Here is a 22987-nt window from a genome sequence, read left to right as displayed (position 1 = left end):
AGAACTGCGAGCCGTCTGCTTGGGCTGCTTTGTGTTTGCTTTATATGCTGGTTGTGTTTGCAGATAATGATAATAAACACAGAATAGGCTGAAGAATGGCTAAATGGTGTTTTCTTTCCCCTCAGTAATGCTTAACATTTATTCTGATCTAGCAAACCCTGTCTCATCCTCGTCTTCACAACCGTTGCTACTACTCTCGATCAACAAATGAATGAGAAAAGTAAACACGATTACTATACCGTGTATGATGAATGCATTCTAGTGTTGCAACAGTGCAACAACAATTAAATAAATCCTGTGCTAAACTATAAAACAACATATACCCGTATGATCTATATCATAATCACTGCAAAGCTAGGACAAAGAAGCAGTTTATACTTTTTCAGCATTCAGTATGTTCGTAATGAAGGCCTTACTCCACAACTGGATCTCAGGAAGGTCAAAAATGACCAAAAATCTGCTATTTTCAACAGTGTCAACAAGGACAGGAAACTCCAAGCTCTGCGAAGCCTGCAGCGCTACCACATTTAAAATAAACACTGTCTGTCAGCAAAGACAACGGTCTCACAGCATTAATGCCGCCCAGTTGTACAAACCATAAAGTTGCTCCGCGAGAAAGGAGAGAAGGGAATAAGAACAAAAGAGATGAGAGTGATGGCTCAAAAAAAGAAAAGGGAAGGAAGGAAGATGAGGAAGTAAATACCAGACATGTTATAAAAGTGTGAAGAGTGAAATGGAACAAAAAAAAAAGAAAAAAGACAAGTAATAACAGACTAAGAAGATGGGAGGAAACACAAAAAAAAAAGTAATGTGAAATTGTAATTAAAAAAGGACTATTTTCCATACTCCCGTAAGCCTCATAAGTGGACTATTAAGCAAATGTACTGAGGCTTTGGCATTACTTAATGAAGGAATGTAAATATTCATGAGATTCAGTAGCATTTTAAATGCTCTGTGTTTGTTCCCTTAAGTTGTAAAAGGGTTTACATTTACTGGACCGCAGTTGAGCTGCTCTCAGATTGATAGTAAGCTTTAAAGAATGTTTTTTCACCTGAAAGAGATAATGTCCACACCCCGAATCCCTATTCAGTACCTGGAGGAAAGAGACAGTGCACAATACACCCCGCTGTTCCAATTTCACAAGAACTGAAAGACTCAATGACATGTTGCTGAGTAACATGCACAGAGCAAAACATTCAGAGTAGAGGATGAAGCAAGAGGCGATTCTTCCTCACAAAGACTTATTGTCCAGGACGACGTGTTCAGACGACATACAGTTCTCTACCATACAAAGAATAATAAAGAACATAAAAAAACAAGATGAGATAACTAGAAGAATGTCCTATTGAGACTGCGTCAAAAGACATAGCCTCCCAATTCCACAAGTGCTTGCAACAAGGCTCTAAGCAGCAACATTAGGCTTACTCTCCCCTCCAAAAAGCCATCCTGGCTCACAGTAGCATCTCTGAATCTAAGTAAAGACGACAGGCATGCCATACTGAGCCTATTTCTATTGACAGATGCAGAGAGCCCGAGCACAGGGTCGACTTTGCTGGCAATCTGTTGTCACTCACTGCTCTACAGCTTCAGTCGTTATGTGTACATGTGCACTATAACCAGATTATGGTCACAATCAGAATAAACTCTCGGGTCATAATTATGGACAATACGTTTTTTGCTAACATTACATGAAAGCTCAGTTGGCTATTAAGATGTCTGAACTCAATTGCTCTCTCAGTTGTTTTATCATGGGAGACTACTTTCCATTTGTTATTGAAGACAGCTTCATTTATCCATCCAGTTCCCTTTGTACTCCCATCCAAAAACAGAATTCAACAAAAATAAACTGGCAAAAATTGCGCTTTCAGAACTCACTTGATTTAGTTACTAAATGTTACTATGTTCTTGGCTCAGCCTAATTCAGTGATATTTTATCATTTTACTGGGGATTTTCTGCCAGCTTTCCCACTTTCAGTTTACCTTTTAAGAAAGCCTCATTAGAATTCTGTGTGAATGTCCATCTGAAAGAAAATTCAAGATAAACACTGCAGTAATACCCACAGAGATGGCTGTCTAGATTTACTGAATGGACTTCAGTCTATTTGCAAAAAAAAGTGTTCATCACCAACAACACAGCAAACTCACACAAGGTCACACCATCCCCGTGCAGAGGCTGAGCACCAACAAATAAGGGCTGCATTCACAGGCTGTCTGCCAGTGAGGTAATTGATCAACACTCTTGAGTGTTTCTGAGACAAAAAGAAGATGCCTTATGACTGTCTGCTCAACAGCTACTACACAGAGACAGTTGACAACTGTGAATGTTTCTCTTTTAAAAAAGTGTGTTTTCCTTTCACTTGTTAAATTTGGACTTATGTAAGATATATTACCACCACTAGCTATGCCGCTGTTTGTATATAGTTCTACCGGAATGAAAAGAAAAAGAAAAACTAATGTAGTGTACTTACTTACTTACTTCCCATCTTAATCAAACTTAGATAATAAGCCGATTAAGATATTTGAAACACCAATATTGCATTCGTAAGTGATGTGATTCTGTGTTTACACTGCCTTGTCAGTCTGACACTAGGAGACCACTAAGCTAATAACAAAGTCTGTGTTCATATAATAAAAGGAATCTGAATCAATACAGCAGTGTGGCTCTCTCATTTGTTTACTGTATATTTCTGGGATTTCTGATGACAATAGACTTGCTAAGCAATGAATTAATCATGTTAGTAAGATTAATTCATTTGATAGTTAAATTGTAATGTTGTTAACTGTAATCATAAAAAGAAACAGTAGCATTATCCTTTAATCATCAGGAATTTGGATGCTCTGTATCTGCCAGCTCCTTTCAGACTACATCAATTTCACATGACACATACACACACCACCCTGGAGACAAATTCACTGTGCAATAATGCTATCTGTTGCTATACATGTGGAGGCTAGAGGCACTGAGCAGGCCACGGCAAGTACTGCAGTAGGCTTTCATAACAGTGTGTGCCATTTCACCTCAACTTTAAAAGTGACTGCGCAGCACTGAGGCACTTCAACTGAGGCATATCATAGCACCAGTCTGATCCTTTTATTGAAATGAACTGTAATGAGAACACTCCATAGCTAGTACTAAACTAACTAGCGTGACTGCTGCACAGTGAGGGCTGCTGTCACTCTAGTGGACAATGCAGTTTTCATGCCCACAGGAGAAGAGAGACACTCCAACAGAGAGGCACTCAGGGCTTAATCTGTGCAGTACTGTGGCACTCTCACCAGCAGTAGGCTAAACAATTCACAAGCAATTTCAGTAATTGCTGAGTTAGGCCCATACCAAACAAAAGGTTACAGATTTAAGAATTTTAAAATGTTGTATGTCATTCTAGGATTTGATTCAACCAGTTTGGCCTCCTTACTCATTGCAGTTGAAGTCTGGATAAGATACTTTGACATATCATCTCCCCTAGCAGGATTTCACACATATTATACACCTCAGCACAACAGCGCATTCTGTCTCTCACTTTATTTTCTGCCTGCCAGCCCTCATCGTTGCTGTTGGCCAGCTGCTGCCTTGTAATGCAAACCCAGACTCTTAGTCCCACTGCAGAAGAATAGGGAAGGAGGAAGCCAAAAAGTACCTTAGGAAATGCGCTGACATCCTGTTGTTGGGTTTGTTGTAGAGGCACAAAGGATGTAAACCCACAAAAAAGTGCAAAGAGGGAACACTACAAAAGGCAGATGTCTCTGTGTGAATTTTCATATCAATAAAGCGGTGGGGGAAAAAAAAAGAACAGACAACTCCTTGCTGACACATTTCAAGAGAGGGCATTCAGTAATTCATCTTCTTCCTTGGTGACATTACAGTGCATGAGTGTTGCTGGTTGCATGTAGAGGCAACTATTTTTTTAACTAAGTAATCGCTTAGTTAATTTTCAAGCAAAAACTGAGAAACCATGCTACACATTCTCAGCTTTCTACATCTCAAAATGATATGCTTCTTCTTATAATACTAAATTGAAACCTATAACATTGTCTCATGTTTTCTATTATATAAGTTGCACTTGAACCCAACAGCCACTATTACATATAATATACTGATGTAGAGTAGGTTCATATGCGGTATCCACACACACACACACACACACATACACACATACACACATACACACATACACACATACACACATACACACATACACACACACACACACACACACACACACACACACACACACACACACACACACACACACACACACACACACACACACACAACGTAACATTACAGCCAATTATTTTCACACCACTTAAATCTAAAGTTATGGCTGCTCATTCAATGGGGAGTACAAAGCCTGTCCAGTATGAAGGAGGGCTGTAAGTGTGTTCCAAGTATTAGTCAAGCCCTTCCAAAAGTGAAACAAAGTGCTAGCAAGAAAGTTTAGATTTTAGGAGCATATGCCCAAAGAATGAGAACATGCCAAGCCTAATGTGATCAGATCTGTTGTACTCTGCATAGTCACTGTGCCGTTCATCTGTTTTCTTTCCCCAGTGGCGTTAGCTCGTGCTTTATGCCACGCCAGGATGCACCAGCTTTTGGCTCACTACAGGCACTCCCAGATCCCATCCTACCTCCTGACTCATCTGCTTCTACTTCAGTTTGTGATTTCCAACCATCCCAAGAATTACTTTCAGCAGAGCACGAGCCTGAACGTGCTGTATTCTGCCATTGTACATGTAGGCGGAAAGCATCAGTGATAGAGACAGACATAGTAAGAGCAAAGGGTTGGCTTATTCCCAGTTGAGTTGAGTGTGAGTTGTACAACTTTATGAGCATGAAATATGATTTGTTGTTGAATTGGACTACGGTCAATTGAGTCTATTGTGGGTGGGAAAATGTATATCTCCTCCTACAAAACATTTCTCTGCGATTTTATTTCAAATTAGGAGTTTCAAAAGAGTATCTGGCGCTGTGAGTGTGTGGGGTGGACACCAAAATCTAAACTTTAGCTAAAATGGAGCGGCACTGGAAATATCTTGACATAATGATGTCGAATCATCTATATTTGGCCATTTTTTTTGCTGGAGTCAGTAAAAACTACAACCAAAACAAAAAGGGGATCCAGAATTGCAGTGACAGCTGTTTGCGCCCCTCATTAGGCAGTTCTCAAGGATACTGCTGAAGTATCACTGCTTGAGAACGACTCAAAACTTAGACATATTCACAGTATATGCTCCCTATAACAGAAGAACCTGTTCTCAGTTTCATTGTTTAAAGAATATAAAACATAATTGTGAGCTCATGGGCAAAAATAGAAAATCGGGGTTCAAGTTTTTTTCTAAAATGACCTCTGCTTGCTGCTTGCTTATGCGTGGCTGATTTAAACCCCAAAGGCTTTCTGCAATTTATACGCTCCTGAAAAGCGAAATCTTGGAAAGTGTCAGACAGTCAGCAGGATCAACAGTGCATTTATAGTCTCTCACTTTTCATGCCCTACCTGTGTGAGAGAACGGCGCCTGCGAGAACCGTTAAAAAATACTGAGCAGCCGTCTGGAAGAAGCGAGGCACACACACGAGCATCATCACGCTCTCATCACAATCGCTATCTCACCCCTGTGCAATCCTAACTGGCTGAATGCAAGCCATAACACGCACAGTTAAAACATTCATTGAGCAATGAACATCATTTTCAGGGGCTATTAAGAACTCAAGTGATTGCATTGTTGACAGTCTATTGTCTACACATTACTCTAAACCGGCACCACCCTGAACATTCACTCACAACACCCTGCTGAAATGGCATTTAGGCTGTTGAATAATCCTTGGCAGCCTGACTGCACAAAAGGCAGACTACAACCCCTGAAGTCAGATTATAGCTAAATGACTTCGCTAGACGTATAAATGTTACTAGAAGAAAAGAGTGATTCAACAAAAGCACACTGCAGTACTGTACTGTACGCCTGTTACCTAGCCATGGAAGTTTTACACTCAGTGCCCCTGTCTCCTCACGGACCCCATTTAACAGGTAACTGGTAATGAACAGTAATTCAGTTTTAATTACTGTTCAAATTTAAATGGAGCAAGTGTCACATTTCTAGATCAGCTCAGTTTCAGCATGTCTAATCTCCTTACTGTTAGGTCCTGCGTGATCTAGAGCTGACCACAGTTATAGGTCTTAAACAGACAGATATCCTCTTCAGGATCTGGAAATTTGCCACAGACAGAATAAGAGTTGATTTTCCAGACGTACTTTTTCGGTTATACAAGATGTTAAATGACACCCTACAAAAAAAAAGTATTATAAAGTATGACAATATACACAGGCAACACAACAATGTTACAGCTACTTTCATGCTGTAAAACTACAAATCTGTCAAGTGCTCGGTTTTGCAGAACACTGTTTAAAAAGGCCCAACCCTAAGCTGATTCAATGTAAAACAAATACAGTGACAGACTTTCCTGTGTAATCAAAATATCTGTAAGGTCAACCAAAATGCCTTATCATCACCTTCACAATAACATATTCAGCAGTGATCTTTTGAAAAATGCAGCAGTAATATCCTTTCAGGATAGACAGAAAGTCTAGATAAACATATGGAGAGACAACCTGTACTGTTTGAGGTCAACATGGCATACCAAAAAAATCCTAGCTCCTCATGAAGTGTCTCATACAGGCACACCTGTACAGTATTTTGACCGTCTGTGCACTCCCTCTGGACTGGAATGGTACTTATAGTTCTGGGCATCATAACCTCATTCCTTCTCACTTTTTCAGTAAACTCATCTCTTTCCCTTTGGGAACGGGCCGACAGCTGCTGGACACTCAGAGGAATGTGAAACTGTTTAGTAAGGACCGTCTCTCTGTTGTTTTGAACAAATCTGGAGATGGGGGATTGGCTTGATGCATTTAATCCCCAGTGGGAAATGGGGCACTTTCAAGAACAAATTTTCAGGAGTGGAAAAAGAGCTGCATGTCTGTGAAATTCACAGCAGACATTCCTTTAATGTGGGTTTGTTTGTGTGTGTGTTTGTGTGTGTGTGTGTGTGTGTGTGTGTGTGTGTGTGTGTGTGTGTGTGTGAGAGAGAGAGAGTGTTTCAGTATGTGTTGCTCCTGTATTACGGTGAGAAGCATGAAATTGGAGAGAGAATCAATAGCAAACAATGAAAGGGATCTTAAAAGCCATGGTTTATAACAGTATGGGCCATGTATGTAGAATGTATTTCATGAACCTGGCAAAGAGACAAAACCAGGCACTTAAACACAATGTATTGACTTATTACACACATAATGTATTTGCAGTAGGGTATTTTTGACCAAATACCTTGATATTGAGACAATATTGTAGGGATGACTATTGATGCTTTCACAACATATTTACACAATGAGTCAAGATTTGATAAGCAGTCATCAGTAATGTGGATATAATGAGTAAGTGGGTAGAGGCAAATAATAGACCAGCTGGAAAAGCCTGGTAAGCCTGGTAAGGCCTGGAAAATTACATCACTTTACTGTGTTGTAGCCTTTAAAACCAGGAAACACTTATGACATATCGCGATATTATGGTATCCACAATCTAAGACGATATCTGGTCTCATATCACAATACCGAAAGCTACATATCTTTGAGAAAATGTGCCTCAGATGACCACAGTATCACTAGGATACAAACACAGTGAGATGTGAACACAGTGTGCAGGTAGCACAGACATTAGAAATGGATTTCATGTACGCAGCCTTGACCAGTGCAGACTCCGGGAATGCTCTGTTTGTCTAGTAGCCTGGTTTCATGCCTATAATCTGACTGCTACCCAAGGGGGACCTGCTGCTTAAAATGGAAATAGCAGGGCACTGAGTGACCTTTCAGGGCTCAGTGGAGCCATCCACTCAGAGAATGTTATGCTTGGAGTTGCAGATGTAACATTCTGCAGACGCTGTAAGGAAAACACACTCTACATGTAGATATAGATAAAGATATAAATATAGTCATAGATATATAGATCACACGTACACACATTCATCTATGATTTAAGGCTGCTGTGAAAATCTGAAAAATCATCCATAAACGCAGTCACTATGAACACATACACACATGAAACCCTCACTGATGTCATCCTGATGAAGCTGCATCCAATGCTTTGTCATCTACAACTGCAACTGTTTACCCCAAAATAGGCCAGCAAAGAGTTAAAGGCTTCATAATTAGATTTAAGAAGACTCATCTGACATCTCTAACATGCGGCTGGCAGTGGTCTAAGTACAGGATATCTTGCTGTGAAAATAAGAGGAAATGGCGAAAACGTACGACAGCATTTATTAATCGAGACCGACAGATCATAAGCCAGAACAGCCCCCACTGTGATACACTGAACTAAAGCACCAAATCTTACCTGGCTTTCTGAGATAACGCCGTCTTGATGGTGTAACCTCCGGAAAGGTTGAAAAGATGATCTCCTGAATTGGATTAACGAAGAGGCGGCCAACCAAGTCAGTCAGACGGAGGAGGGGGATATATCAGAAGGGATGATGGCCATGTTCATTTATGTGTCCCTCCAACGTCGGGGTGGAAACATTTGACCCGCTACTGTCGCCTACAGCGCCCGTAACCAGGCCCTGGTGAGACTCTGACAGCAACAACCATCGGCGAAAAACAAAACAGAAGAGAAAAAATAAGCAAACCAGAGGGAAGCATAAGCTGCAGCTGCCACTCTGCTATCTGTTGAGGGTTGTTTGTACACCGGAACAGCGGTCTACTCTCGGTTACTGAAGAGTGCGCAACGTCCAGCCGTCACCCTGTTACACAAATCCTGCAAAATGCAATAGGCTGTCTTGTTGCAAAGAAATCCGGGGGCGGTGTGTTTACCTCTTCACCGTTCCTGCTGCCGTGCTCGGTAGGAAATCAGCTGCTTCGCAATAAAGGGACGCCATTTGTCCATGAGAGGCTTCCCGTCTGCTGTCCTGTGCTGCCGCTTAGAGGAGAGCTCTGCACGAACACCGTCTCACAAGCGAGAGCTCCCCCTGCTGGCAAAAATACCGCAATAGCCTGAATCTACATCTTCTTGCTTTCCCCTAGTGGTAGCATAGTAATGCAGATTGTTTGCAGATGCATTCAGGTGACAAAGGAAAAACCAATATACAGTGTCTTAGTATGGTGTGGGGCCATCATGTGCCACCAGAACAGCTTTAGAGCGACTTGGCATTGATTCTACAAGTCTGGAGGGATGAACACCATTTTTTTCTGAAAAATATTCCCTCATTCGATGTTTTGATGAATGGTGGTGAAAAGCACTGTCTAACAGGGTTCAGTTGTGTTGAGATCTGGTGACTGTGAAGGCCATAACATATGATTCACATCATTTTAATACTCATCAAACCATTCAGTGGCCCCTTGTGCCCCATGAATGGGGACATTCTCATCCTGGAAGAGACCACTCCCATCAGGATAGAAATGTTTAATCATAGGATTAATACAATCATCAATGTATTGATTGGCAGTGACCTTTCCCTATAAAGAGATACGTGGACCCAAATCATGCCAGCAAAATGCCCCCCACAGCATAACAGAGCCACTGGATCCCCTCACTGTAGGGGTCAAGCATTCAAGACCTGTAACAGGTTTTCCCTTAATTATTTCCACCTGTCTGCATGATTGCTGAACTGAATACAATTCTCATTTAAATTATTTCTACCAAATTAATGCTGCTGTTGAATTTCAGAATCAGCCTTATAGGCCAAGTATACATGGAATTTGACTCTGGTTTGCAGTGGCTCTCAGTGTTCTTATACACAACAATCTTCAGGAAGATACACAAGGACAACATAGATGAACAAATATAATTAAACAAAAACATTTATGTACAAGTAAGTAGAACGTTTTCAATGTGAGCACCAAAAGACAAATTCTATTCAACTCAACAAGAATGACATCTTAAAAACTGAGACAATAAAAACAAAACACAAAATGGTCCTGGGATAAAAGCCTTGTTAAATGGGGTCTATATCCTCATCCAAACACAGTTTGAGCTCTCTATCGAAATTTTGCTACAGTTTCCATATACACAAAGTTAAATAAAACTAATGTAAGCTACCCTGTGTTTGAACAGCTGGGTTTCTACAACAAACTTAGCAAGTAGAGATCTGCTCTCAGCTAACAAATGACAAGACAGGCCAGTCATCAATTATGAATACACCCAGCTCATAAAGGGTAGGTTATATCTCAGTTACGTCGATAATAACAAGGTACAAATTCCTCTCAGCTGACAAAGTCAATTACTGTTCAGTTTACTTTACTAGAATTTGCATGCAAGTACAAGAGCCAGTGTGGGTCTTAGTAACAGACTGTTCATGAGCAAAATTATTTTGTACTTGTTTAACCAAACGATTGTTTGATGTATAATGTCCTCTTTGTACATAGCTGTTTATGAACTTTAGGCTGGCCTTTAAATGTCCATAATGGGAGAAAGTGACTTAACTGTATTGTGGATGAAAACATAAAATAAAACACATTCACAAGTTTACTAAATCTAAAATATATTTTTTTATTATATTATATTTGGCCACAAGAATCATTCAGTGCAAAGAAACAATATACAATTTAATAAAACAGCAAACTGCATAATATTTGTATTAACTTAAATCTGTGTTAATGTTTTAACAAGTTATATGAGTAACAGACATAATTCATACTGTACAAATTATCAAACTAGTGTCAACAAGGGTGGATCAAATCCTTGAGGTGTACATTTTCACCACTCCAGCTTCATGTCAGCTTTACTCCAAACATATTTCCCTCCTCTCTTGAGAAACATTTTCTCATCAAAGCCACTGAAGCTGATGGCCTCCTTCACGCCAACATCAAGGATGGACTTGGATGGGTCCTTTCTACCATCTCGACAGTCCAGGAAACGCATCTGGAAAAAAAAAGAGTAAATCAATTTCAGTTTCATTGCTTATCAGATGAGGTGAGTTAAATGTGTATTTATTTGTTTAAATGCAAAAGGTGATATAGGTGAGTTTTTTCTCTTTTTCTAAACACCTGAAAAACTTGCTAATTACAATTATCACAATAAAAGACTTTCCACAATGTTTAAAGATTAATAAAATCACCATTTGATTACTTTTATCTGCTTTAACTGTTGAAGGAATAACTTTCAGTTTCAATTAGTAGAATTACTTTTAAAATAAAGTTAATGCACTAACAATTAATTAAAGAAAGGCTCCTATGGCACATCAAAGAAGCACTTTTGTCACAAAGAGTGTGTTTAATGCAAACAATATAAACTACTTACAAATTCATCCAGGATCAAGTAGGAATTCCTCATCTGTGAAGACAACCAAGACCACAAAATTCTACTTAGTATGTCAGCTTTATTCCCAACATGACATGGGCAATATTAATATCATAGCAATTACGGAAGTTTGATATCAGTATGTGAGTATGTTTAGTGAGATTTGACTTGCAATCATTTGTTTAGAGATGACATAAGTGAACAATGGTATCTTGATGTGAAAATGTTGTTAGTGTAAGCATATAGAAGATCACTTATAATAAGGCACCTACTGTAGCCCTAATCCTATGCACTGGCTTAAATTACAGGAAATCAGGAGTCCATATAGAAAGCTCTCTCAAAAATGTGTTTCTCTTACAGAATGCGGGTATAAACATGCAGTCATACTCCTGTTTGTAATTTCATACCTTTTCATTGGACTCAGGAACAAGGCAGGGGACACTGCTGTGTCTATCCAGAAACTCCTGAAACTGTTTGTCGCTGATGATGAACCTCTCAGCCTCTCTCAGGGCTTCCTCTCCTGCATTTTCGCCATCAATCAACAGACACTGGAATACCTGACCACAGGAAGCACAGACAAAGAAGATGAGTATATCTGGAGACAAAGATGCACAGAAAACATATACACACTCTCCTTTTTCCATCCTTACCTTCCAGCGGACAGGGTTAAGTGTGACAATATGCTCCACCATGTCTTCGTCAACATTGAAAGTGTTGATGACTGAGTTGATTTTGAATGCCACTCTATACTGCTGGCACCAATTGCAAATCTTGTTGAGGTTGTCCACGTGGCTCTTCTTTCCTTGAGTTCTGCCAATCAGCTGGTTGGTTGCGTCATCAAAACTGTCGCAAGAGATGGCCAAGATGTCTAGATAGTCACCTGTGAAAGAGAAAAGACAGAAAGAGAGCATGTTTATGACGAACCTGTATAACTTTTTTGCATTGTCACCAAATGGCATCAACATTTTTTTCATATGTTGCCAACTGGTGCGCACTGTCGTAAAAAAGCTTTGACACAATTATTGAATTTAATAATGAATTTGTCCTAAAAAGCTGACACTAATTTGAGATTTTACCATATTTCTTGAACCATTTTTCTTTGATCATGCTTCCATTGCTGACGATGCTGACACTTGGGAGCTGGAGGTCCTGTTTACAGTACTGAACTAATTTCCCCAGAAATTCTCCCTTATCATGCAAGAAAGGCTCTCCTCCAGAGAAGTTGATCTTTTCCATGCCTAAAAAACAAATGCATACATTAAACTCCAAGCAAGAGGTTTGACATAAAAAAGAGAATATACTAATACGTCAAATTTACCTGAATCCTTCAGAAGTTTCAGCCCCCTCTTGGCTTCCTCTAAAGGCAGGACGAAGGACGTCTTTGCAGTGTGGAAACAAAATCCACATTTATAATTACACTGACGCGTAAAATGATAGTTGACACTTGTTGGAGTCATAGCATTTTGAATTCTCTTTTGATCCAGCTTTTGTGGTGAGACGGGCGAGGGTGTTCCCCTGTAGGCTCTTATTGTCCAGTTGCAAACTTTGGAAAAGATGCTCGCAAATAAGCAGTGCAGGGTGCTGATGGAGAGCTGCAGACGCAGCACGTAAAACGCAACCAAGGAGGAGACGTTCATCTTCGAGGTTCAATCACACCTAGTGTTTGTACCACGGATGTCGACGCGTCTTAAATACAGAAGTCCAGGGCTCACCTTAAATAGCTTAATGATGCTGCAAAAAAGTCAGCTGAGCAGTTTCTGTTTACAAACTGCGAAAACGAAACCCAGCTGGTGACTGGCAGTGGCTGATAAGACAAAGAGTCCACTCGTTATGTAAGAATGATAAGAATTGAGAATGTACGAGTTAGGGTTATATGTTTAATGAGATTCGATAAAAATGTACGCAAATGTATGCTTTAAGCACATTTAAAACTTGCACAGAACTGTCAAATTTGTAATGGACTGCCTTCTAATATATAGTATTTTGTGTCTTTATCCATTCCTTTTAAACTGTCAGTATAGGATTGTTGGAGTTTTTGAAACTTTTCTGTGCAAGCCTTCCACCTTCCATCTGTCTTCATAACTAATTTCACCCCAAATTTATTTTATTTTAATTTCTAGATATCCACCTGTTTTATTACCCTTGTTACCTTTCTTGCCCAACTTTTTGATTACATCTGATCGACTCGGGGCTCTCATGTGATCATCTGTCAGAAGATGTCAAATGGAAAGAGTCTGTTTTCCATAAACATAACTTAAGCTGAAGTTTCACAGAAACAAAACGCGTTGACTTGTTAAAGTTTCGTTTCTCTCTGTTTGACTCAGTTACTTTCGTTTTCCCTGCAGTCTGCGTCATACCTCGAAGTTCATAGGCGATCGTTCATTCAGATATGAATGTGACCAGTAGGCTAATGGCACGACGCACAATGGCTCTTCTTCCTCAGTGGTCTTCTCGTATTTTTTCAGTGGATCTGGATGGAGCACCTCTCTACTTTGCAATTCAAGAAAAACACCAGGGAACCGAGGTGCCACATGTGTTCAGAAGAGTTCAACAGTATGACAGATGTTACTCTCTCCTTGTGTGCAGCAGCGACAGAGTCCGAAAAGCCAAGTTTTACTGGGAGCTGAAAGACAGACTGTTGAGAGACTTGCCTCGGGAGTGTAATTTGTCTCCTATGTCCTCATTTCTGCCAAACGTAAAGGATTCACTCATCAAGGGGTACGTTTTAAAGGATTCATCCAAGAGTTCCTCCCGGACAGAGGGCCTTCTGCGACATTTAATCCAGCATGACCCAGTGTTAGTGTGTTCATACTTAAGAGGTGAAGATGGTCGACCGTGGACACAGCATCTCTGGTCACATGCAGAGGGCTCAACGATGGAAACGTCCAACAATTACTATGTGGTACCATCAGAAGCGCCAGAATATCACCCATCTACCCTTAACATCATCAACTCTGATGTTTTCTACAGTTTTCGGGAAGCCTATGAAGTTTTAAAGAAGGTTATCATATTCTCATTATTTACATTCACATACTTAAACAAAATATATATATAATAACTAAATACAGTATATGTATGAATGAACGCTTGTAAGAGTTAAACAAAACAAATGGCACACTCATGTGGTAAAAAGTGGTGTTGCACTGTGTAACTATTGTCTCAAAGCTGTTGATTCTTCAATTTATTTACCAGTGCCAGCTGGCTCACAGTGGTGTGTGTGTTCATGTGTACCACAGTCTGTGATGCCCTCCTGCCTCCTCTCACAACAGTAAACCGATTTTGTCTGTTCTGCAGTGTGGTGACATCATCCCAGAGGCAACGTCTGTACTAGAGCTCTTGTCCAGCAGATTGGAGGCCAGACGTAAACCAGACTTCCCTGTTATTGTCATAGAAGGCCTGGATGCCACAGGTTAATGCCATTACCTCATAAATAAATACATGATCAGCATGATGTATAGATGTCTTGTTAAGGTGATGGCTGGTTGTTCTCTGCTATAGCCATTATCTGCTAGTGAGCTTTGCCTAATGGAATATCATGTATCATGACCTCAGAAAAGTTGCATCACTGTGAAAATGGTTTATTGAATAGCTCACTCATCTAATATTGTTTGCAGACCTTATGAAAACTTAACCATATTCATAGTAGTCATAACAGGAAGTTTTTGGTCAGACTTTTCATCAGGCACTTTAAACCCTTATTAAATTTAAAAGAATGAATTTATCTCTTTTTTGTGTCTGTGTCTCCTCTTTGCTTGTGAGGTGACTCTTTTCTCCCCCTCTTTCCATCACAGGTAAGACGACTCTGACGGAATCTCTAAGGGATACTCTTGGAGCCACTCTTCTGCGGTCCCCTCCCCAGTGCCTCTCCCCCTGGAGGGCCCGCTTTGATCAGGAGCCACCCCTCATCCGCAGGGCCTTCTACGCTCTGGGGAACTACATCACAGCAGAACAAATAGGCCAGGAGGCCACGAAGACACCTGTCATCATTGACAGGTAAAGGCAGCTGAGATGTCAGAGGTGGAGTGAAGTTTGCCTATTTTGTGACCTTTTTCTCTCTTTCTTAAAAAGTTGTAAGTGGGTAGAGGGGACAATAGAACAACATTCCACAGGGATCTAAACCTACAATTCAATATTTAACATCTCCTAGACTACCCATGACACCTTTTAATCCACCGTCCATTATCTGTCCCCAGATTCTGGCACAGCACAGCAGCATATGCCATTGCCACAGCAGTGAGCGGTTCGGTGCACAACCTTCCAGAAGAGGGTTCAGAAGTGTACCGTTGGCCCAGTGACCTGTTCCAGCCCAGCCTGGTGGTTGTACTCAACCTGGATCCTGAGGAGAGGAAGAGGAGGCTGATGGACAGAGGTCAAGGAAAGACTGAGGAGGAGCAAGAACTGGATCAGAACCAACTTTTCAGACTCAGGTGAGATAGTTTGATTCAATGTGCAAAGAATATATATGGTATTCAGTTCATTTTAATAATATCCCATTCAAAGTAACTACTGGAGTAATCTTATTTTGGTTTGTGGAAAGACTTAGAAAATAGCTGAAACAAGGGAAGTTTTCACAAGAAAAAAAGTTTAAGAGTTAAAATCACTACATGATGTACAATGAAAGCCCAAACAATTTGTTAAGTTGTTTATACACTTTCAAATTCACAATCACAAATGACTACTGTATAGTAGGTGTACACATTGTAACATAACTATAGCTTTCCTAACATAGGTGTATTTGGGGTTGTATTATGATTACATTCTGTAAGTCTGACAAAGACAAAGAAAAAAAACCCTCAGTTGACATATTTAAATATGTGACATGTGGGGAGAGTTTTAATGCCTGTGATGAAAAAAAAACTTGTGAAAACATGAAACCACAGATGGTAGTACAAACTGTACAGCACGTTTCACTGAGTCAGGTCAGCTTCGTCTGAGTCTGATCCATCAAACACTTAACAATCAATTACTGTCCCGTGGGGGAAGCAGCTGATGAGAAAGAACAGGTGATTAGTTGCTGAGCTGTTGTGCTCCATTAAGCTGGTCAAAACTCACAGGCACTGCTGGGCCAGTTAGTCGCTACGCAGACATGTCGATGGCTACCTTCATTCATTTTCTATCCTGACATAATGGCCTTTCCTCACGGGACAGCCAGATGTTGGGCCAGCAGAATTAGATCATGGAGAGAGTTGACTGCCGCTGAGAGAGTGAGAGATTCTGCAGACTTGGTCAATCATTATCACAAGAACTATTCTTCATTTGTCCCAGGAAATGGCTGCACCTGAGGCCATCTGTGCTTCTTTTCTCATATATTTTTTTCAGATGTTGTGCATTTTATCACTGTCCTCACTGTTCACTGTTAAAATACTCATATCCAGAAACAGATTTATCAATTTAAAGTGTTATTTGCTGTATATATATATATATATATATATGTATATCTTCTTCATTTGTTGACCAAAGCGTTTGTGCATGTCTCCACAGAGTGGAGGAGGCTTACCGGAGGATCAGTGGCCCAGCTTGTGTCACTGTGGATGCTAGTCCTTCGGCAGACCAAGTGCTCCAACAAGTGCTGCTTTTAATTAGGGGCAAATGCCACTTGTAAACAGTTCTCCATCTCCCCTACTGGCAGCTAAGCATCAAGTGGACGTAGTACTTATTTTCACCACTGGGTGCCAGTAAGGTGATGTGAATGTGATAGTAGGAGGGCTGGTGGCCAGATTGGAGTGTGGAGAGGAGATCCTACTCAGAATAAGTAAAGGTTTAATGGCCAGGGGCCAGAACCGCATGCTACAATCAGTAATACGTATTCATGTAGACTTACACACATACACACATACACACATACACACATACACACCCGCACACACACACACACACACACACACACACACACACACACACACACACACACACACACACACACACACACACACACACACACACACACTTGTCCAGAAGAAGTGTGCATTTAACTGCTGCTGTGAGCTCTCAGAAATCAGATACAGTGTAGCTGCACTTATTGACAGCCACTTGTATCTGGACCGACAAAGAGGGAATGAAGAGAAACATTTATACAGTATAAGCACCAGTCACAGAGATTAATTTAAGTGCATTAACAAGCAAAATCCCAAATTTAAAGTATACAAGATAACAACATTGAAAATATTTATGTGAACAGGATGTAATTTATATTGAGATAACAGTTAAGCTGTTTTAAATGAAAGAAAATGACACTAAAGGTGTGGTTGTGATCTCTCATTGAATCCTTATGTCTTACATAAGCCTATAAGAAGTTGTTCATTCATATATATCAGTATATCTGTTTCTTACTGGTGTATATGAAGTCTATGAACTTTCTGTGGACACATGTTTTCTTTTGCATTTTACTAAAAAACAATCATTTTATGCAGTGTGCTGTGGATAGCAATTCCCTTTAGTTCAACTGTGTGATATCGACACAAATGATACCACTTGCATTGATAACCTGTGTGGCTTGTAGTGGAGCTATAGAGAATACTGAGAACATATAGTGCTGTTTATACTTCATGTTCTCATGGGCACAGACACATCTACTTGTGTAAACACACACACAAGCATGCACATTTACCAAGAGCATATACTGTAACTCATTTATATAGGGAGAAAGTGTATATTTGGCCTATGTGATGGGAAGATTAATTGGGGGTTTTAGTAATTATGAGCTTGGCAAAGCTGCGGGCTAGAGAAGACAGAGTGACCCATCTCTTTTACTGTGATGCATCAGCAACGCGCCAACCACTGCAGACCCTATTCATATGGCAATTAATGGAGCGCTGTATATCAATGTCATTCCAATGCTCCCCCACATAAGCACATGGATTACTCCTACTACCAATTACAGCAATCCAATGTTTTACTGAGTGGAGAGGTGCTGTGGATGCAAATCTTAGCATCACATGTAATCACATAAACTAAAATAAGGTGTCATTATGTTTATGGAGTATGGATTCATGCATGAGGTAAGTATCTCAGAACAGTTTACTGAATTCATAAGGTCTCAGCTGCCTGGCTACATGGTAAATGTGCTGTATGACACAAAATGATTGTAGCTCAAACCTGTGTGGAATTTTGTTTGCTATTAGCACAGTAGCCTCTGTCTCAAGAGGGGCCAACATTTATGAAGTAGGAGAGCAAAGCAATTAGGCTTTATGCAATTCATCATACCTGAATGCAAAGTTGTGTGCCCGTGGTGTTAGCCATATTTCCATGTCAGATGTTGTTATGCTTTGTTATTCTTGGCAACAAGAAGTGAGTGGTGATATCATGCTATTACTTCGCCTCAACACGACTGTAATATGACATTAATGGCCCATAATCACAGTACATTACACATGCACTGAAATAATTTTTTCTCCATTTGTTAATAATGTTTTTCCTTTTCGAAATATTAAGGAATTTCTCAGTTTGTTTTGTCAGATAGCCAGGATATATACCGAGGTCCTAACCATAACAACATCTCACACATTCGCGCACTGAATGTCTGTGTTTCAAAGTTGACTAGTTTGAGAAAAAGTTCATAACTAATGTCATCTGCTTCCATTCTGTGGCCTTACTATTGAAGTTGCAAGATAAAAGTCCAAAAAACATTTATGGCAAAACTAAGTTCTGTCTGTGAACCATAGGAGGAGTCCAGCCTCTCACACACATCCATACACACAAATATACTGTATACTTACTACACACACACAAAAAGCAAACTAACACACATGCACATACACACCTCACCCTGTATGGGGCCACTTTGCACTACACTCCTCAACTTCAATATTTCATCTGCACAACAGAGAAGGAGCAGCGGAGAGGAGGAAAGCCCTCCGTGAAATAATTAAAGATCCAGCAGGGATGCAGCAGCACAGCAGCCGCTGTCCCATCCTAAGTAATAGATCAAATGAAAGCTGTCCCTCAGATCATTAATAATGAGTGTGGTATGGAGACTGAGGGGGTAGGGGTGGGAGGGGAATGGGAGAGCACAGGGCTGGTACAGGTTGGGGGAGGGAGAGAGGGCATCGAGGAAGCACAAGGTGTTTTATGTGTGTTATGAGTGTGGTTGGGTGGAGGGTGAGGGGTTTGAATAGTAGTCTGGGTCCCCTGGCAAAGACCCCAGTGGGCCTCACTTGGCAGCCACATGAAGCGGCATGGCAAGAGGAGTCATGCATATGATTTGGCACCAATAAGAGTCAGCCAAACTATAAAGACCCTACAACAATGTCTATATGAAACCCCTTGTCAAATAAACAACATTTTACACAGTGAATGGGCAGGTTAGCAGGGGCTAATAATGCTTCTTTCAATCAGTGGGGCCTCAGCGCAGTGACTGGATATGATGGCAGATTTTGGGAGGGCTGAGTTAGCTTGGTAGACAGGCAGGGATGGGTTGTCTGCATTGGGGGAGGGGGGATAAAAGAGGGAAAAGGAGCCGAGGGGAAAACTGAAAAACGGAGGACAGGATAGTGGAAAGGGGGGGCAGGCGAGAGTGAAGGGAGATGCTGCCGATGCTGTCATCTGCAGGCTCAGCTCCCTCTACATTCCTCCAGCTGGCAGGTATAGCGTATTCCTCAAATACTATCCTCATCCCCAAATACAGGATGTAGCATTACCCAAGCAGATCCAAGGTCTTTCCTGAATATCCACATCCAACATCAACCTCTTAAACGTCCTTAACAACTGCCAGGTTTGGTGCGTAAAAACATTAAACCAAATTGGATTAGAAAAATCTGATTAAAATAGAGTGCAAAAACAAAATTCCAAAGTATGTTTAAGGAGGCATTTAAAATTTAGGATTAAAAATGGCTCGCTTAGCTAGACTCATATGTTTTTCGGACTTTTAAACAAGATTAAGGAAAAATAATCAGATTATATCATTGAGTTTGAATCATCCAGTAGACTAAATGTAAGTACATGAATACAATTACAAATTCTCAGCCTTCAATTGCCTCTTTGACCCCCCTTTTCCCATCAAAATTTTGCCCACCCAGCCAACTCGCCTCTAAAACCACTCCTCCAGTATCCACCCCCCCTCCTCACACACTTCCATAGATGCACACATAAACACACAGCATGCATACACACCACCATCACTTCCCTCTGAACACAGCAGGTGGTGGCAGACACCCAGCACCACTCTCTGTGAATGACGGGTGGTGGGATGTAAAAACATGAAGCGAGTAGGAGTTGAACTGATCGGTGGTGAAATGTTTCTCAAAAAAATACAGCAAAGCTCAAAATGAGGTGGAAAAGGCAAATGCGAGGCAGAGATGAGGGAATTACTTTGTCGAGGGAAGAAAAAAAGTTTAGAAAATATCCCATCAAAAAACAGATGTATAATTCAACAGCTTTTCATCATCATGCTCACTCTTTGTCATGGTGTTTGAATACTTATTTGCAGTGGCAAAGACAGCATCTCTGTCGATAGGTGCGGGTATTAGGCACAGCAGGCTGTGTATTCAAAATGCCATTATACATTCAGGTTGTGCTTATTTTCTGATGTTTTCAGGGGATAGGTGCTGTATAGTCTGCGATGATTGCATGAAACCTCACCAGTTTTGCCTGGCGGCTGTTGGGGAGGCTTCACCAGGAACGGTTAAATATTTAAACACTGCTGTGAGATCTCATTAAAAACGGCACATCAGCCCCCATAAGGCCCCTACAGCACTCCCTCACACACTCCCCAAAACACAGTTAGAACTTGGTGGAGTGTGACAAAACAGTTATTGTCTATTTACTGTGGAGTACTTGTGATAAATCATCATATCCTGTCAAATAAGGCAGCTGGCAGTGGTGTTGATGAGTGGTAAGTTGTCGTATCAGGGAAGAAAATGATTGAGATTCAGTACTGTTTTGACAGCTGCAGACAAGCAGAAATATGACAAAAACTAAATAACATGACAACTAGACCAGACTAATATTTCCATAACACACATATGAAAACAAGACAGAGAACAAACTTTGCCTCTCTGGAGTCTTCTTGCCTTCTCACAAAATCTGGGCAATTAATTCCAACACTATTGTTTGTAGCCTCCCTATTTTTAGCCTGGCTGCCCTCTCAAATAAATTGATTTCCTGTGGCGAACTTGGAATGTTCCTTGTGTGCCATGTTTTTTTCTTTTTCCAAACACACAAATACAGCCCTTCTTCCCCCAGAGGAATAAATCAAAGGCAACAATGCCAAGTTCTACGCAACTGTGTATGTGCATCTCTTTTTATACTTGAAAATGGTTTATTTTTGTTTCAGTTCCATTAATGCTTAGGCATGTCTCCTACTTCATCAGGCATCAGCAGACAGCTGAGGAGCTACTCGCTTGAAAGACAAGAAGCTGACTGACTCTCAAAATACCTAAATCGACTGACTCACTCTCTCTCTCTCCCACTTCTCTCTCTCTCTCTATCTATCTGTCTATCTATCTATCTATTTCTGGTCTTATTCTTTGATTTAATCTCTCATGAGACTCAGAGGTCTGATTTTTTGTGGTCCCTACCACAGAAATAATGGCTCGGTCAAAGCAGACTAAGCTGTCAGATCGCAAGACAATATTTAAACACCCAGCACTACACATAAATAAAAGTAGAGCAACTTGATCCCGGATTCTCGTAGCGGTGTCAGGGGAGCCACTACTCTTTGATGAACACTACCAAAGACAGATGCATGGCGGTTGGGGGAAGCTGCGCTTGCAGGGAAAGAAGAAATTACAATGCACAGACTGACAAAGAAAGTGAGAATAATACTGAGGAATATGAATCATTAAGCAGAGCAAATGTTTGCTCAACTTCAGTGGGACAACTCTGTAAAAGTGCACCACATACTGTCATATATCAAATTACTTTTTAATTATAACGCTGTTAACTCAGTGTACTGAATACTTGCTTGATGAGTGCGTATTGTGAATTCATGGATGCATTTTCTAAAAGCAGATGACCAGGGATTTGGTGAGGCTTACGTTTCAACTTGGGTTACCCACAGCCATTGTCACAGACTGCAGTGTGAGAAGTATGGGATTGTAAATAAAGCCTTTGGAGAGAGAGAGAGAGAGAGAGAGAGAGAGAGAGGAGAGAGAGAGAGAGAGAGAGAGAGAGAGAGAGAGAGAGAGAGAGAGAGAGAGAGAGAGAGAGAGAGAGACAGAGAGAGAGATAGAGAGAGAGAGAGATGGACATAGAGAGACACAGAGACACACAAATCACAAATGAGAGAAACATACCAAGAGATCTCAGTTCCTTATCCTGACTAAGCCATCTGAATCCCTCTACGCCCATTTAGCTTGCTCACTCTATGGCTCTCCTGTGTGAGAGCAGAAAATATTGTGAACCTTGGAAAATATTGAGTTTATAGCCACTCATCTCCATAATCAACACCATATACCCAGCAGCCTACAGGAGGGACTGCGAGCTAACAGGGGAGAAAAATTCACATTGGCTTTACCTCCCAACACTTCCCACAAGTCACTCCTCCAGCCTTCTAAACAGAGTTTAGTGAGCAGTCCTTAAGGGGCTGATATAAAAGCAGAATCATTTTCACAAGTCTCAGACTTAATCTAATTGAAGCACTCCCAATGCTGTCCATCTATAATGAGAATAATTTAATAGTCAAGCCTCTAATCAATTATGTTATGGCCAATGGACGATATTGTAAAAGGGAACTACTTTAAAAAAAACAAAAAACTTTCTTACCATT

General features: G+C 40.7%; 3 protein-coding genes across 4 annotated transcripts in view; 1 reads left to right on the top strand and 2 right to left on the bottom strand.

The window, feature by feature from the left end:
* rnf144aa (ring finger protein 144aa) overlaps positions 1–8857 on the bottom strand; it is a 31938-nt gene extending 23081 nt beyond the window's left edge. Inside the window, exon 1 of one of the 2 annotated variants that reach the window (XM_062440328.1) lies at positions 8386–8857. Coding sequence is in view for 1 of the 2 variants with exons in the window: in XM_062440327.1 (XP_062296311.1) it covers positions 3639–3658 (20 nt within the window). In the remaining variant the exon portion in view is untranslated. Of the gene's footprint in view, positions 1–3638; positions 3696–8385 lie in introns of those variants that run through there. The other variant, XM_062440327.1, reaches the window with a different exon arrangement.
* Positions 8858–10565: 1708 nt separating this feature from the next.
* Positions 10566–12982, bottom strand: rsad2 (radical S-adenosyl methionine domain containing 2). Its single transcript, XM_062440205.1, has 6 exons — positions 12602–12982; positions 12360–12521; positions 11934–12163; positions 11691–11840; positions 11284–11316; positions 10566–10905 (listed from the first exon to the last, which is right to left on the bottom strand). The coding sequence occupies exons 1-6, from the start codon at positions 12918–12920 to the stop codon at positions 10741–10743; spliced, it is 1059 nt and encodes a 352-aa protein (XP_062296189.1). The 5' UTR covers positions 12921–12982; the 3' UTR covers positions 10566–10740.
* Positions 12983–13680: 698 nt separating this feature from the next.
* On the top strand, positions 13681–18908 carry cmpk2 (cytidine monophosphate (UMP-CMP) kinase 2, mitochondrial). Its single transcript, XM_062440260.1, has 5 exons — positions 13681–14284; positions 14578–14692; positions 15075–15276; positions 15477–15710; positions 16765–18908. Exons 1-5 carry the CDS (start codon positions 13694–13696, stop codon positions 16883–16885), a joined length of 1263 nt encoding a protein of 420 aa, XP_062296244.1. The 5' UTR covers positions 13681–13693; the 3' UTR covers positions 16886–18908.
* Positions 18909–22987: the final 4079 nt, after the last annotated feature.

This window comes from Scomber scombrus, chromosome 19 (genome assembly GCF_963691925.1).
Source record: "Scomber scombrus chromosome 19, fScoSco1.1, whole genome shotgun sequence".
In the NCBI taxonomy this organism is placed as follows: Eukaryota; Metazoa; Chordata; class Actinopteri; order Scombriformes; family Scombridae; genus Scomber; species Scomber scombrus.
The sequence above is the reverse complement of the archived record's forward strand: the minus strand, read 5'-3'. Positions and strand labels throughout refer to the sequence as shown.